Source organism: Nerophis ophidion, linkage group LG03 (assembly GCF_033978795.1).
Source record: "Nerophis ophidion isolate RoL-2023_Sa linkage group LG03, RoL_Noph_v1.0, whole genome shotgun sequence".
NCBI classification, from domain to species: domain Eukaryota; kingdom Metazoa; phylum Chordata; class Actinopteri; order Syngnathiformes; family Syngnathidae; genus Nerophis; species Nerophis ophidion.
Genome location: NC_084613.1, coordinates 40,507,950 through 40,523,076, shown reverse-complemented (window position 1 = coordinate 40,523,076; position 15,127 = coordinate 40,507,950). Strand labels below are relative to the sequence as shown.

General features: G+C 40.8%; 1 protein-coding gene across 2 annotated transcripts in view; it reads right to left on the bottom strand.

Annotated features, from left to right (window-relative positions):
• The window catches only part of btbd7 (BTB (POZ) domain containing 7), a 109,140-nt gene that overhangs the window by 3,046 nt on the left and 90,967 nt on the right, over positions 1–15,127 (bottom strand). Inside the window, exons 4-10 of one of the 2 annotated variants that reach the window (XM_061895171.1) lie at positions 11,771–11,979; positions 11,267–11,342; positions 8,369–8,529; positions 8,138–8,281; positions 7,702–7,891; positions 7,215–7,393; positions 6,716–7,120 (exon numbers count right to left, since the gene is read on the bottom strand). In XM_061895171.1, the coding sequence (XP_061751155.1) occupies positions 6,716–7,120; positions 7,215–7,393; positions 7,702–7,891; positions 8,138–8,281; positions 8,369–8,529; positions 11,267–11,342; positions 11,771–11,979 (1,364 nt within the window). The remainder of the gene's footprint in view (positions 1–6,715; positions 7,121–7,214; positions 7,394–7,701; positions 7,892–8,137; positions 8,282–8,368; positions 8,530–11,266; positions 11,343–11,770; positions 11,980–15,127) is intronic. The other variant, XM_061895172.1, reaches the window with a different exon arrangement.

Genomic DNA, 15,127 nt, shown 5'->3' with positions numbered 1-15,127 from the left:
TAAGCCTGGGCCAATACCAAGTTTTGTTGGATGACATACCGATCTATAAATTACTGCCGATAAATTATGTTATTGTCAACATTATCTCGAGACTAAATTAACCACTGATGAAATGATAATACATAGTAGTAACAACGCAAATATACCCTATCACAGTGGTTCTCAAATGGGGGTACGCGTACCCCAGGGCGTACTTGAAGGTATGCCAAGGGGTACGTGAGATTTTTTTAAAATAGCAACAATTCAAAATCCTTCATAAATATATTTATTGAATAATACTTCAACAAAATATGAATTTAATAAACTGTGAAAAGAAATGCAACAATGCAATATGCATTGTTGACAGCTAGATTTTTTTGTAGACATGTTCCATAAATATTGATGTTAAAGATTTCTTTTTTTGTGAAGAATTGTTTAGAATTAAGTTCATGAATCCTGATGGATCTTTATTACAATCCCCAAAGAGGGCACTTTAAGTTGATGATTACTTATATGTGTAGAAATCTTTATTTATAATTGAATCACTTATTTTTCAACAAGTTTTTTGTTATTTTCATATCTTTTTTTCCAAATAGTTCAAGAAAGACCACTACAAATGAGCAATATTTTGCACTGTTATACAATTTAATAAATCAGAAACTGATGACATGGTGCTGTATTTGACTTCTTTATCTTTTTTTCAACCAAAAATGCTTTGCTCTGATTAGGGGGAACTTGAATCAAAAAAATGTTCACAGGGGGTACATCACTGGAAAAAAGGTTGAGAACCACTGCCCTATCAAATACAATAGACTTGTATTTATCGTATAATTCAACATTGCAAATAGAACTTTTAAAACTCCAAGTTAGATTAAAAAAAAAAAAAAAAATGTTTTTTTTCCCATTTCTTGTGTATTTATATTACAACAGACTTATAAAAAGAAAGAAAGAAGAACAAAATTTGTTTTCAACTTGCAGGAACTTTTGTGGGAAATCTGAAGAACGCTGATCAGTGGAACTATCCTGCAATCATTTTACTCAGCTGTATGTCTTTAAACTCTTTCAAACATATTCACAAAGCAAAATAAAGTATTCAGCCAGACTAGGAGGAATGACCTCAGCTGCTTACAATTCTAAAACTGTGTTTGAGAAATGTAAAATAAAGGAGGCAGTACAAAAGTGAAACAAAGGTAAATTAGATCAAATATTTATTATTTTCTTTACTACATGTTGTAAAGTAGTCTGTGAAACGTCATTTGTGTCGTTATTAGCCTCAATCCGAGTGAACAGAATGCTATTGTTGACGCTGAAGCGGATGTGTTTGTGTTGAAGGTGTGAGATAAACACTGACATTTATTCTTTTTATATTGTTATTTACAGCTGAAATGGACCAAAAGAAATCGCCTGATCCTTTACCGAGAGGACAACTTTCTGACTGTTGGACATTATGGACAAAAACCTGACTTTGGCATCCCAAACTCCCTAGTAGACGTCTTTTTTTCACTCATTCACTTCTCGTCTGCTTCACTGTCACAAGCTCAGGAATTTGCATGCACGTTATGAGGCCCATTAATAGTTTTTTCATAATTAAAATATTTTCATGATCGTGACACGCCATAATCAAAATCAAACTCGATTAGTTGTCCAGTCCTAGTATAAACTACCATGAACTGTAAAATGCGTTGGAAACACACACCACACACTTCTACAGGACCTTGTAGTTCCAGGAACATAAAGCTCCTGAACTTTTGGTGGAAAAAGGCCCATTATGTAAAGCTCTCAACCAAAGGGGAAGGAGGTTTTCGCCTTCTGCTTCAGGATATGAGGGTACATACAAACGTAAGTTAAAGTATTCTTTTCATCTAATCTTGGCATGTGCATAAAAATACCGAACATGCAGTGGCATACCGTCTGAATCGATTGGCGAGTATGTAGGTGTACCTTATTTTGTGACTAGGTGAATCTGGAAAAAAAAATAGCAGTGACAACTTCAAAATAAATATTCAAAGTGAGAGACAATAAACTTTTTTTCTTTTTTTTTTTTAAGAATTCCGAAGATAAACACTTCCAAGATGCGAATAATAGGAGTCACCATTGTAGCCTTCAAAGTCCTCTAATACAACTTCAAAAGCCTCCATCAAAGTTATATAAACACACTGCAAGTCTGTATCTATATATATATATACACTGGATATATATATGGATATACATATATGTATATATATACATATATATCTATATCTATATATATATATTGTATATCTATATCTATATATATATATATATATGTATAGATATATATATATATATATATATACATAATGTAATAACGTCCATCCATTTTCTACCGCTTGTCCCTCTCATATCATAGTGCAATCGGGCGGAAGACGGGGTACAACCTGGACAAGTCGCCACTTCATCACAGGGCCAACAGATAGACAACAATCACACTCACATTCACACACTAGGGCCAATTTAGTGTTGCTAGTCAACGTATCCGCAGGTCTATGTCTTTGGAGGTAGGAGGAACCCAAACATGTTCATAACAATATGTAATATGTACAATGACATAGCAGCTACCTAACCTCTTGCCGTAGCCTAGCTTATGGCTAATACCAAAGCTAGAAAAAGAGTTCCTCAGTGTTCGCTCTTACAATAACAAAGTCACTAAAGCTTGGTTATTATACAGGTTACGGAACATAAATGAAGTATTGTTGGGGGTTGGTTTTTGGATGTATTTTTAAATTGATTTAGAGGCAAAATAGATTGATCCCATTCGCTGAATTGCCACTTGTGAGGAGACGTTTATTACAAATTAGAATGCAAAAAACCAAAACCTTTTGTCTTCGTGCATGTCCTAAGTATTGTGAACAATAATCAAAATTCCCCAAAAAGTGCAGTTCCTCTTTTAAACAGTTTACATTTCCATCCATCTTCTTCCGCTTATCCGAGGTCGGGTCGCGGGGGCAGCAGTCTAAGCAGGGAAGCCCAGACTTCCCTCTCCCCAGCCATTTCATCCAGCTCCTCCCGGGGGATCCCGAGACGTTCCCAAGCCAGCCGAAAGACACAGTCTTCCCAAGGTGTCTTGAGTCTTCCCCGTGGCCTCCTACCGGTCGGACGTGCCCGAAACACCTCCTTAGGGAGGCGTTCGGGTGGCATCCTAACCAGATGCCCGAACCACCACATCTGGCTCCTCTCGATGTGGAGGAGCAGCGGCTTTACTTGGAGCTCCTCTCGGATGGCAGAGCTTCTCACCCTATCACTCCACCCTTTTCCGGGCAAGAACCATGAACTTGGTCTTGGAGGTGCTGATTCCCATCCCAGTCGCTTCACACTCGGCTGTGAACCGATCCAGTGAGAGCTGAAGATATTGGCCACATGAAGCCATCAGGACCACATCATCTGCAAAAGCAGAGACCTAATCCTGCAGCCACCAAACCAGATACAGTACCTTCAACGCCCTGACTGCGCCTAGAAATTCTGTCCATAAAAGTTGTGAACAGAATCAGTGACAAAGGGAAGCCTTGGCGGAGTCCAACCCTCACTGGAAACGGGTCCGACTTACTGCCGGCAATACGGACCGAGCGCTGACACTGATCATACAGGGATCGGACCGCCACAATCAGACAGTCCATCACCCCATACTCTCTGAGCACTCCCCACAGGACTTCCCAGGGTACATGATCAAATGCATTCTCCAAGTCCACAAAGCACATGTAGACTGGTTGGGCAAACTCCCATGCAACCTGAAGGACCCTGCCGAGAGTATAGAGCTGGTCCACAGTTCCACGATCAGGACGAAAAGCACACTGTTCCTCCTGAATCTGAGGCTCGTCTATCCGGCATAGCCTCCTCTCCAGTACACCTGAATAGACCTTACCAGGAAGGCTGAGTAGTCTGATTCCACGATAGTTGGAACACACCCTCAGGTTCCCCTTCTTAAAGAGAGGAACCACCACCCCGGTCTGCCAATCCAGAGGTACCGCTCCAGATGTCCACGCGATGTCGCAGTCTTGTCAACCAAGACAGGCCCACAGCATTCAGAGCCTTAAGCCCTAACTCCGGGCGGATTTCATCCACCCCTGGGGCCTTGCCGCCGAGGAGCTTTTTAACTACCTCGGGAACCTCAGCCCCAGAAATAGGAGAGTCCACCACAGATTCCCCAGGCACTGCTTCCTCATAGGAAGACGTGTTGGTAGAATTGAGGAGGTCTTCGAAGTATTCCCTCCACCTATCCACAACATCCGCAGTCGAGGTCAGCAGAACACCGTCTCCACCATCAACGGTGTTGACATTGCACTGCTTCGCCTTCTTGAGGCGGCGGATGGTGGTCCAGAATCGCTTCGAAGCCACCTGGAAGTCGTTTTCCATGGCTTCCCCGAAATCTTCCCATGTCCGAGTTTTTGCCTCCGCGACCCCTGAAGCCGCACACCGCTTGGCCTGTTGGTACCTGTCTGCTTACTACCGGAGTCCTATGAGCCAAAAGAACCTGATAGGACTTTCTTCAGCTTGACGGCATCCCTCACCGCTGGTGTCCACCAACGGGTTCTAGGATTACCGCCACAACAGGCACCAACCACCTTGCGGCCAGAGCGCCAATCGGTCGCCTCGACAATAGAGGTATGGAACATCGTCCACTCGGACTCATTGTCCAGCACCTCCCTCGGGACATGTTCAAGGTTCTTCCGGAGGCGGGAATTGAAACTCTCTGACAGGAGACTCTGCTAGGCGTTCCCAGCAGACCCTCACAATGCGTGTGGGCCTGCCAGGTTTGTCCGGCATCCTCCCCCACCATCGCAGCAAACTCACCACCAGGTGGTGATCGGTAGAAAGCTCCGCCCCTCTCTTCACCTGAGTGTCCAAAACTTGAGACCGCAAATCCAATGACACAACTACAAAGTCGATCATGGAACTGTGGCCTAGGGTGTCCTGGTGCCAAGTGCACATACGGAAAGACACTCTTATGTTTGAACATGGTGTTCATTATAGACAATCTGTGACAAGCACAAAAGTCCAATAACAAAACACCACTCGGGTTCAGATCAGATTCAGATCCAGTTTACATTTCAAAAGATAAATTATGATACACTTGGGGATGGTGGGGCGTGGTTTTGTTTGTAATCTGGGAACACCTCCAGAATAGAACATCTAACAGGCTAAAAAAACTAGCTATAACAATATTTACACTAAAGTATATCCAACACATTATGTAGATAAATGTTTTAAATGCAGATCAATGGGGAACTGCACTTTTTTTAATTTTTGCCCGTAATTCACAATCCCTATGTAAGACAAGAACATGTTTTTCTTTTTCTATGCATACTAAATTGTAATATATGGCAAGTACGAGTTGGCTAACAATACAGCTAATGGGAGTCATCTATTGCGCCATAAAAAACATCCAAAATACTCCATTTACATGTCCTACAATCTGCACTTTATGTGCAGTTTTTGACTACACAAGTATACTTATAAGCGCTAGCAGGGAGGAAGTACTTTTAGCGGCGCCTTAATCACAGAGAGGTAACTAGCGTATGCAGTTATTGACATACTGAGCTGGTGAGCTGCTGCATCCCCTCCAAGTTGGTGAATGTTAATTCTAGATTATAAATCATGCCTCTCACTTGTATAGTATAAGTATGTTACCATAAACTAAGGTGGTCAACTGTGACATTCAAGTTAGACCCAGAGATCGCAAGAAAAACACAAGACAGGCTCGTTTGCGCCCATCTATTTATTTTTTTTTACCTGCATGAGGATTGTGATTAATTCTTCCTTTAAATGAGAAGATATAAACATCCCATAAGTCGGCATTCCAGTAAGAGCAGACAATGTACAGTAAAGTGATTGCTTTATTATGTTCGTAGTTTGAATTTCGTGCTTAGCACTTAGCAATACCGCTACTAGTTTCATCTGCTTATCACTGCACTTCTAAAACTTGTAGCTCATCCTCCTTATATTCTGGCTCAAAAATATAAGGTTCTAGGTCATTATTTGTCCCAAAGTAGTCATTGTTGGCGGTCATAAAATCTGCCATGATTAGTAGTAGTAGTTGTTGTTGAAGGATTGTGATAGGTCTGTGAAATTAATACGCTGCCATATGCTAAAAATGACCAAAATACATAAATTTATCATGTTATTATGAATATGCCTGTTACTTAATTACCTATTTACTTACAGTGTGGACATAAAACATTGTTGGACGTTTTTAGAGGTTTTTCATAGGCAGAATAGGGCGAACCTTTGTATTTGTGAACATTACAAATTAAAATGCATTGAAAAAAAGAAATGCATATGTGTACTCAAAGGTGCAGTTCCCATTTAAAATCATAAGGTCCCCTTGAAGAACCACTGCTTTAAAAAGTTGAATACAGCAAACTTAATTTATGACAAAGCATAATTATATATATTTAGTTCCAACACAAAAATGTTTTGAAAATTACCAAAATATCTAGTGGTTTTACTTTGTGGACACCTTCGGGGAAAAGTTAGGCACACACTGTCCCAAAGTTGATACTAGCTAGAGAATAGAAAAAGGCTTTTTCTGTGTATTACAAAAAAAAATTTCAAGGCCTATCATTGATAAATGTTCATCAACTTTGGTTTTTCAAACATCTATACAGAAATGGGTATATAGATTAACTTCATTAAACGACTTCAGCCATCTAAGTGGCTTGAAAGGTCCGAAACCTTTGCATGATAATGCAGGACACAAAGACTAAACAGACGCACTCACCGCTTGCTGTTCTGAAAGTAAAGCCCGGCCCATAGCTTGCGGTTTGGTGCAGTCTGGGGGCTGGGGTCTGGGCACGGAGGAGTAGTCCGAGCTGCCATGCTTGGACGCTGCATGGCGCTGGCTCAGGCTGCGGTTGCAAGGGTAGGAAAAGGAACGAGTGGGGGTGGGCATGGGAATGCGGGGTCGCCAAGCGCCTTTGAGCTGAGCGTGGCTGGGTGTAGCAGGAGGGTGGTACGGGGGAGGTGGAGGAGGCAGAGGAGGATGGAAACCCGCTACTCCTTCCAGCTCTGTGAACATGCTATCCATGGCTGGGCTGCTGTTTACGCGGCATCGACCCACCTGGCGCACATCCAGAATTGGACTCTCGTCTCCAAATCGTTCGTCAGGAAAGAACTTGTAGGGGTTCTGAAAAGATGAGCGACAAAATGTAAAAACTTGTATTTGTTTTGACATATACACCTCGACTCATCTACTAACTCAGTCCTGCTTTCCCACTGACCTGGAGTAGTTCGGTGGCTCCGTCTGCCAGACCAAACTCCCGCAGCACTCGCAACTGCAGCTCGTAGCTGACGGTGGCGCCCTCACCGCAGTTGAGGGCGTACGCTCTCTGCACCTGGTCCGTGTGTCTAAGTTCCTGAAGCCTGCGGATCATCTCCTTCACCACTGAGAGCTGCGGCACTGGAACACGAACACGAACACGAACACACACACACACACACACACACACACACACACACACACACACACACACACACACACACACACACATACACACACACACACACACACACACACACACACACACACACACACACACACACACACACACACAGACAGATAGACAGACAGACAGACAGAATTTAACATTCAAATTGATTAAATAAAACCATACTTGAGAGCTGTGTGCATTTGTGCAGAAGGCAACATCATTTGACTTTAAAGGCAATATTTATTGTTTCATTTCAGCCAAAATTTCCCTAACAAACCTGGGATTTCATTGGCCACAACTGAAGGGGCGGCGGCTGAGGTAACTGACATTTGCTGGTGGTTAACCATGTGACAGCATTGCGGTACGGTGTTGTTGACCATGTAGAGAGTGTCGGGGACGTTAGACATGCGCACGAGTCGCAGGCGCACCAGATCGGTCTGCTCCACCATCATTTCATCCAGCACCGACTTAGGACAAGGAAGGAGATTACGAATTGGATGAAAACTTGATAATGTTTCACATTTAATTGACAATGTAATAATGAATATTAAGTTCACAAACAGACATTGTTGGAAATACCCAAGGCTCATAGAACAAATTGACATCAAATTGTTTGAAGCAGTATTTGTTTGTGCTGAGCGAGCAGAGCGTCATGAATGTTTGTCGGCGAAAGTGAAAGAGTTACTTTGAATTTGGACTACTAGGTGTCTTACCTTTGCCTCCTCCACATAAGGAGAGAAGAGGCGAGGTCGTAAATAGATGCCGGCATTCTTCTGCCTCAACCAGGCATTGGCCTTCCCACCCTCCGCCGTGGGTAGCATGTCAGATGGAGGGGTGCTTATCAAACCTCTTCTGAGCTATGGACGACAACGGGACATGGGGTCAATGCTCAAAATGGAAGGAAGGACACCTTTCATTAGAAAAGACGCCAAATTGGTGCTTACTGCATCAGACAGGACGTCGCTGTGTGGGGGTAAAATGTGTTCAGTTCGAATGAAGGGCAGGAGCAGACACAAGATCTCTTTTAGCTCTTCCGGATCCAGGTCTCTCCTCTTTACCCCTCGCTTGTTAACGCTGTGGGCTGTGCCGCTCAACAGATTGGGCTCTGCAACAAAATGTGAACATGATGAAAGCATTATAATCTTACATTCTTACATCATTTAACACAATACAGGTTAATACACAGACAACTGCTGTTTAGTCAATCTTTCAAAATTGACAATGAGATTCATAATAAAACTTGAAGAAGCCTTTGTATATTGTCCTACTACCATTTATTATCTTTGATTGGTTATAGCTTCATCACCGTAGGTTTTTCCATGTAAAGTTGGGTCTTTAATCATAATTAGTCACACGCTTGCTCAATTGTGAGTTAAAGTGATACTTAAATGGGAACTGCACTTTTTGGGGGAATTTTTCATGTCATTCACAATCCCTATGTGAAACAAGCACGCTTAGGTTTTGCTTAGTTTTTTACATTCTAACTTGTAAATAAATGTGAGTAAGTCAAATTACAATTGCGAAAACGGTATTTGCTGCATTCTGCCTATAAAGCCCTATAAAAAAATACCCTCCATCAACATTTTATATTAAGTTAAAGTTAATAGTACCAATGATTGTCACACACACTGTGGTGAAATTTGTCCTCTGCATTTGACCCATCCCCTTGTTCACTCTCTGGGAGGTGAGGGGAGCAGTGGGCAGCAGCGGTGTCGCGCCCAAGAATCATTTTTGGTGATTTAACCCCCAATTCCAACCCTTGATGCTGAGTGCCAAGCAGGGAGGTAATGGGTCGCATTTTTATAGTCCTTGGTATAACTCGGCCGGGGTTTGAACTCACAACCTACCAATCTCAGAGCGGAGACTCTAACCACAAGGCCAGTGGTTCTCAACCTTTTTTCAGTGATGTACCCCCTGTGAACATATTTTAAATTCAAGTACCCCCTAATCAGAACAAAGCATTTTTGGTTGAAAAAAAGAGATGAAGTAAAATACAGCACTATGTCATCAGTTTCGGATTTATTAAACTGTATAACAGTGCAAAGTATTGCTCATTTGTAGTGGTCTTTCTTTAACTATTTGGAAATAAAGATATAAAAATAACTAAAAACTTGTTGAAAAATAAACAAGTGATTCAATTATAAATAAAGATTTCTACACATAGAAGTAATCATCAACTAAAAGTGCCCTCTTTGAGGATTGTAATAGAGATCCATCTGGATTCATCAACTTCATTCTAAACATTTCTTCACAAAAAAAGAAATATTTAACATTTATATTTATGGAACATGTCCACAAAAAAATCTACCTGTCAACACTGAATATTGCATTGTTGCATTTCTTTTCACAGTTTATGAACTTACATTCATATTTTGTTGAAGTATTATTCAATAAATATATTTATAAAGGATTTTTGAATTGTTGCTATTTTTAGAATATTTAAAAAAAATCTCACGTACCCCTTGGCATACCTTCAAGTACCCCCAGGGGTACGCGTACCCCCATTTGAGAACCACTGGACTAGGCCACTGAGTAGGTGTGTAGGTGCATATACACTGAGTATATGCAGTGCATCTGGAAAGTGTTCACAAAGCTTCACTTTTTCCACATTTTGTTATGTTATAGCCTTATTCCAAAATGTAATACATTCATTTTTGTCCTCAAAATTCTACGGACAATATCCCATCAGGACAATTTTCTTTAAATTCTGCCAATTTATTAAAAATAAAAACAAAGCAAAAAATTACTTGTAAAATTATTCACAGCCTTTTCTCAATACTTTTATAATGCTTGTTTGGCAGCAATTACAACCTCAAATATTTTTGAATACGATGCCATAGTCTTGGCACACTTATCTTTGGGCAGTTTCGCCCATTCCTCTTTGAAGCACCGCTAAAGCTCAATCAGCTTTATTTGGAAGTGTTGGTTTTCATCCAGGATGACTCTGTGCATTGCTGCATTTGCCTTTCCCTCTATCTTGTCTCCCAGTTAATGCCGCTGAAAAAAAGTCCCCACAGCATGATGTTGCCACCACCATGCTTCAATGTAGGGATGGTATTGGCCTGGTGATGAGCGGTGTCCTCCAAACATGATGCTTGCGGTTCATGCCAAAGCATTCAGTCTTAGTCTCATCAGACCAGAAAATATTTCTCATGGTCTGAGAGTCTTTCACGTGGGTTTTTACTAAGAAATGGCTTCTGTCTGGCCACTATACCATAAAGGTCTGATTGGTGGATTGTCCTTCTGGAAGGTTCTCCTCTCCACAGAGGAATGCTGTAGCTCTGACAGAGTGACCATAAGGTTCTTGGTCTCCTCCCTGACTAGACCAAGACGAAAGCAGCAATGTACAGAGACATCCTGGGTAAAAACCAATGCTTCCAATACAACCTGATGGAGTTTGAGAGGTTCTGCTAACAGGAATGAGCGGAATTGCTCATTGCTAGGTACCGGTACACATCATGCCAATTTTTACAGTATAGAGCGGTCATTTGATGGCCAGCCTCCATTTGATTGGTGAAATCAAGTCAAACTTCACTAGTGCTTACGTTGGATTGGCGAAACAGATATCATGTGAAAACCCTCTGACGAGCCAACAAACTGTCTTTGCGAGTAGTAATGAATAGATAATAGGTGAATGTAATGATGATATAAATAAATGTGGCGATTGGAGTAACAGAGTAAAAGTAACCATTCTTCTTCACAAAAATACTCAAGTAAAAGTAAAAAGTATGTTCCATTAAAACTAATTTATCTAATAAAGTTGCTGAAGTAAATGTCAGAGTAAATGTACCGCATTACTAGCCACCTCTGTTGGAGATTAATTATTGAGTGTATTATCTTACCCCTGTCTGCCATCCTCTTAATAAGCTGCTGCTCGCCCCACTTAACAACGTACTTGAGAATGTCCTGCTCGCTGGCCTGCAAATGTGACAAGAGAAAAGGGGGAGGAGGAAGAGGAGGTAGAGGGAGAGGAGGAGCAGTGCAGAAAGACACAACATAATTATCCGGAGGAGAAGGTCAGATATAGTCCGGGAAAACACATGCTGTTAAATGAGGATAAGGTGACAATGCAACATGTTGGGACTGTGTTTCAGCACAGGTTCAAAGCTTGATGGCTTGTTTGTATAGTTGGATTACAATATATCATCACCTCAAGAGTCTGGCCAGAGGCCTAAGTATTTTGGCAGCACAGATGACAACCTGGCTTCTGGGTTTTCCCAATACCTTCCATTGGGAATACTGCACTAACAACTGTGTTACGTATCAAGAGGCTGCTTAAACGCCTCAGATGCCGTTTGGGGCCATGGTAAAATAAGACACAGATGAAAACACCAGGGGTTGCTCACCTGAAGATAGTCAGACTGGATTGCGTTGAGAAGGTGCTCCTTGCCAAGCTCATAGAGAACATCAGAGCTGACAACCTGACTGAACTCCTCGCAGAGGAAGTGCATGGCCTGCCGGTGCACCCACTTGGAGCCATAAGGTTGGGAGCTCCACTTGAGGATGGGCACGAGCGAGTCGAGAGACAGGCTTTCCACAATAATGTCCTCGCAGCCTTTGGGGAGACAAGAGCAGCAGTGAGATAAGCATCATTTAATTTTTCACCCCGTGATTTGACTGAAACGTTTCAAATGGTACATTTGAATGCGTACACATGCGTATTATTCCCCTTACAACCAGACACAGCCAGGAAAGTCTCTTTCAACTAACACAATTACATCCTCCTCACGGTGTTTCTTAAATCAGAGCACACACTAGAACAGCATGAAGTAGTTTGACTCACAGACCCACAGAAAGGCCTTTTATAGCGTGATGTTTTTTTGTGTCCACTTAAACATGATAAATAAACATGGGCGCCTGAGTAAAAGGTGCCAGGCAAGCATGCACGCATGCACGCACACAGAGGATAAAAAATACACTGGGATATCACGGGGGGATGGGAAACACTCTCACAAGTCCTTTTACAGCAGAATACAAACTACATACTGTATTAAGGCCACAAATGGCAAAACAAATAGATATGAGGATTAGTTAGTGTGGACAAAATGTATTAAGGAATCAGTATAAGACCTCCTAATCAATAAATTAATGAACCAACAGTAGGACTCCACCCTCTAAATCTTAATTCTTAATCTTAGCAACGCATTTTAGACAACTGCATTTTGTGAGAACAGTTTAGCTTCGAAGGCTTCTTTTTGTTCAAGTATGACTGTACTACAGTGTACAAAGCTAGGGTCTAAGTGTTTCGTAACCTTTATTTGGCCGAAACAAATATTTTATATTAGGAAAATCTTGCAGCAATCTACCAGACAAAAATGGAACAAAGCAAATCTTCTAGGTTTTCATGTTGTAGCTATCACACCAATTATGCGTGACATTGCAATTTTTCAAAATCAATTATGTCCCAGAGTAGCGCTCAAACGAAAGCACGCCGCGATTTTCTAACCAATCAAATTCGTCCCTTTAATGACACACTCACATCCTTACTTTTTTGACTAAATAAAGCCTATTTTACTACATGTTTGTGTGCCCTGTAGAGATGCACCAATTTTTAAATTTTGACTGTACAATTATATTCTCAGTATAAGTCTTGGTTTCACGATTATGCATTCATTAATTTTACACAATTACATTTATATAATCACAGACATTTTGGTGTGTAATTTCGTGCTCTCAGAAATAGCAATAATCAAATAATAAAATTATAATAACAGTACACATTCTTTCCATCCATTTTCCACTGCTTGTCCTTCTATGAGGTTGGGGGCAGGAGGGTTGGAGCTTATCCCAGCTGCATTCGGGCAGAAAGCGGGGTATACCCTGGACACGTCACCACCTCATCGAAGGGTGAACACAGATAGACAGAAAAGCATTCACACAATAGGGACCATTTTACTGTTTCCAATCAACCTATCCATAGGCGAATGTCTTTGGAGGTAGGAGGAAGCCAGTGTACCTCGAGAAGACCCACACAGTCACGGGCACAACATGCAAAATCCACGCAGAAAGACACCGAGCCCTGGAATCGAACCCAGTTCTGCTGTGAGGCATGAGCGCTAACCACTATTGCTGCACAGAGTAAAATAATAAATATAAACAAGTATTATTGACAATAATAAATACATTCATTAATAATTGCATTATTGATATAAGACTAAGATTAGCTTTATTGAGCCTCCATGGGATAAAAGTTACTAATATTGGTAATCGTTATCGTCATCAACTGTCATCCATGCCTATTTATTAATTCTTAATGACCTATTTTTAAGATGAATGCAGCATACTAATGCCATGCTGGATTTTATTTTTGTTCTTAATATTTGTTCATTATTTACTCATTGAATATAATTGATAACATTTAGCATCTGTTACAAAACAGAAATTCATCTTCAGGCTCTAGGAAAACTTAGAGGACAAAACAATAAGAGATAGAAACCAAAACACAGCAAAAAGACAAACATTCACATGAAATGTAAGGGAGATAAAATATGTAAAAATGTTTCTGGAAAAAAGTTAATATTGTTTATTTTCTTTTGTTTAAAGAGGTCACATGAATAATTTTCATTTTCTACATTTAAAACACTTCCCTGTGGTCAACATAACATGTAATGGTGGTTCTTTGGTCAACATTTTGCACAGATTATGTTTTACAGACTGTTTTCAAGCCTCTTTCTGACCATCTCTTCGGGGTGCGCTGTTTTGTGGGCGGTCTTATTTACGTGCCTCCACTTGGACTGTGTGTTCTGCTTGTCAGCCATGTTGTTTTTAGCTCTTCTCTAAGGAGCCTACTGACAGATATGTTAGTGCTATATGCTACTTTGTACCAGAAATGGTAAAAGTGGAAAATGCATGTGCATCTACGAGCCAGTCTGCCCTACAACAGGAGGATAGACAGAAAGAAGGAGCTTACTGACTACAGCAGGTGTGTCGAACTCCTTTTTACTGATGGCTACGTCACAATTATGGCTGCCCGCGGACAGCCGGATGTAACTGTAAATAACTTATGAATATAAATGTATAGGGATTTACCTTAAGATAATATTATACGATTGCCTATGCGTTAGAATATATTCTTTATATACACAAAAAAAAAGTTTTTTTTTTAACTCTAAAATACAGTTTGATAGATGACTGGCTTTATAATCAAAATTAAAAGTCAAGCAGATAGTTATTACTATTATTTTAATTAAAAAAACATTGAAATGTATGATAGTATTATATTTATTGCATTATTTAATATTCAATTTTAAAATACATGCAATTGTATGAAATACATCCATTTCTGTTTGTCAAAATGGAAACAATACATTTAGTAAGAAAAAATACAGTCCTTTTTGACGCATACTGTTTCAAGGCTTTCGCAGGCCACATAAATTATGTAGTGGGCCGCATGTGCCCCCTGGACCTTGAGTTTGACACCTGTAAACCACAGTGTCAGACTACAACGGTGGTAGGGAATACACATTTTTGTATACATATGCCGTTTCTTTCGTGACCTCAGATGACGTGCTAGCTGTCCAAAGTCAGGACCCAGGGTGGACCACTCATCAGTGCATCAGTTGGGGACATCTCTGCGCTGCTGACCTGTCTCCGCTCAAGATGATCTCCTGCTGGCCCCATTATGGACTGGACTCTCACACTATTATGTTAGATTTACTATGGACTGGACTCTCACAATATTATGCTAAATCCAATTGACGTAC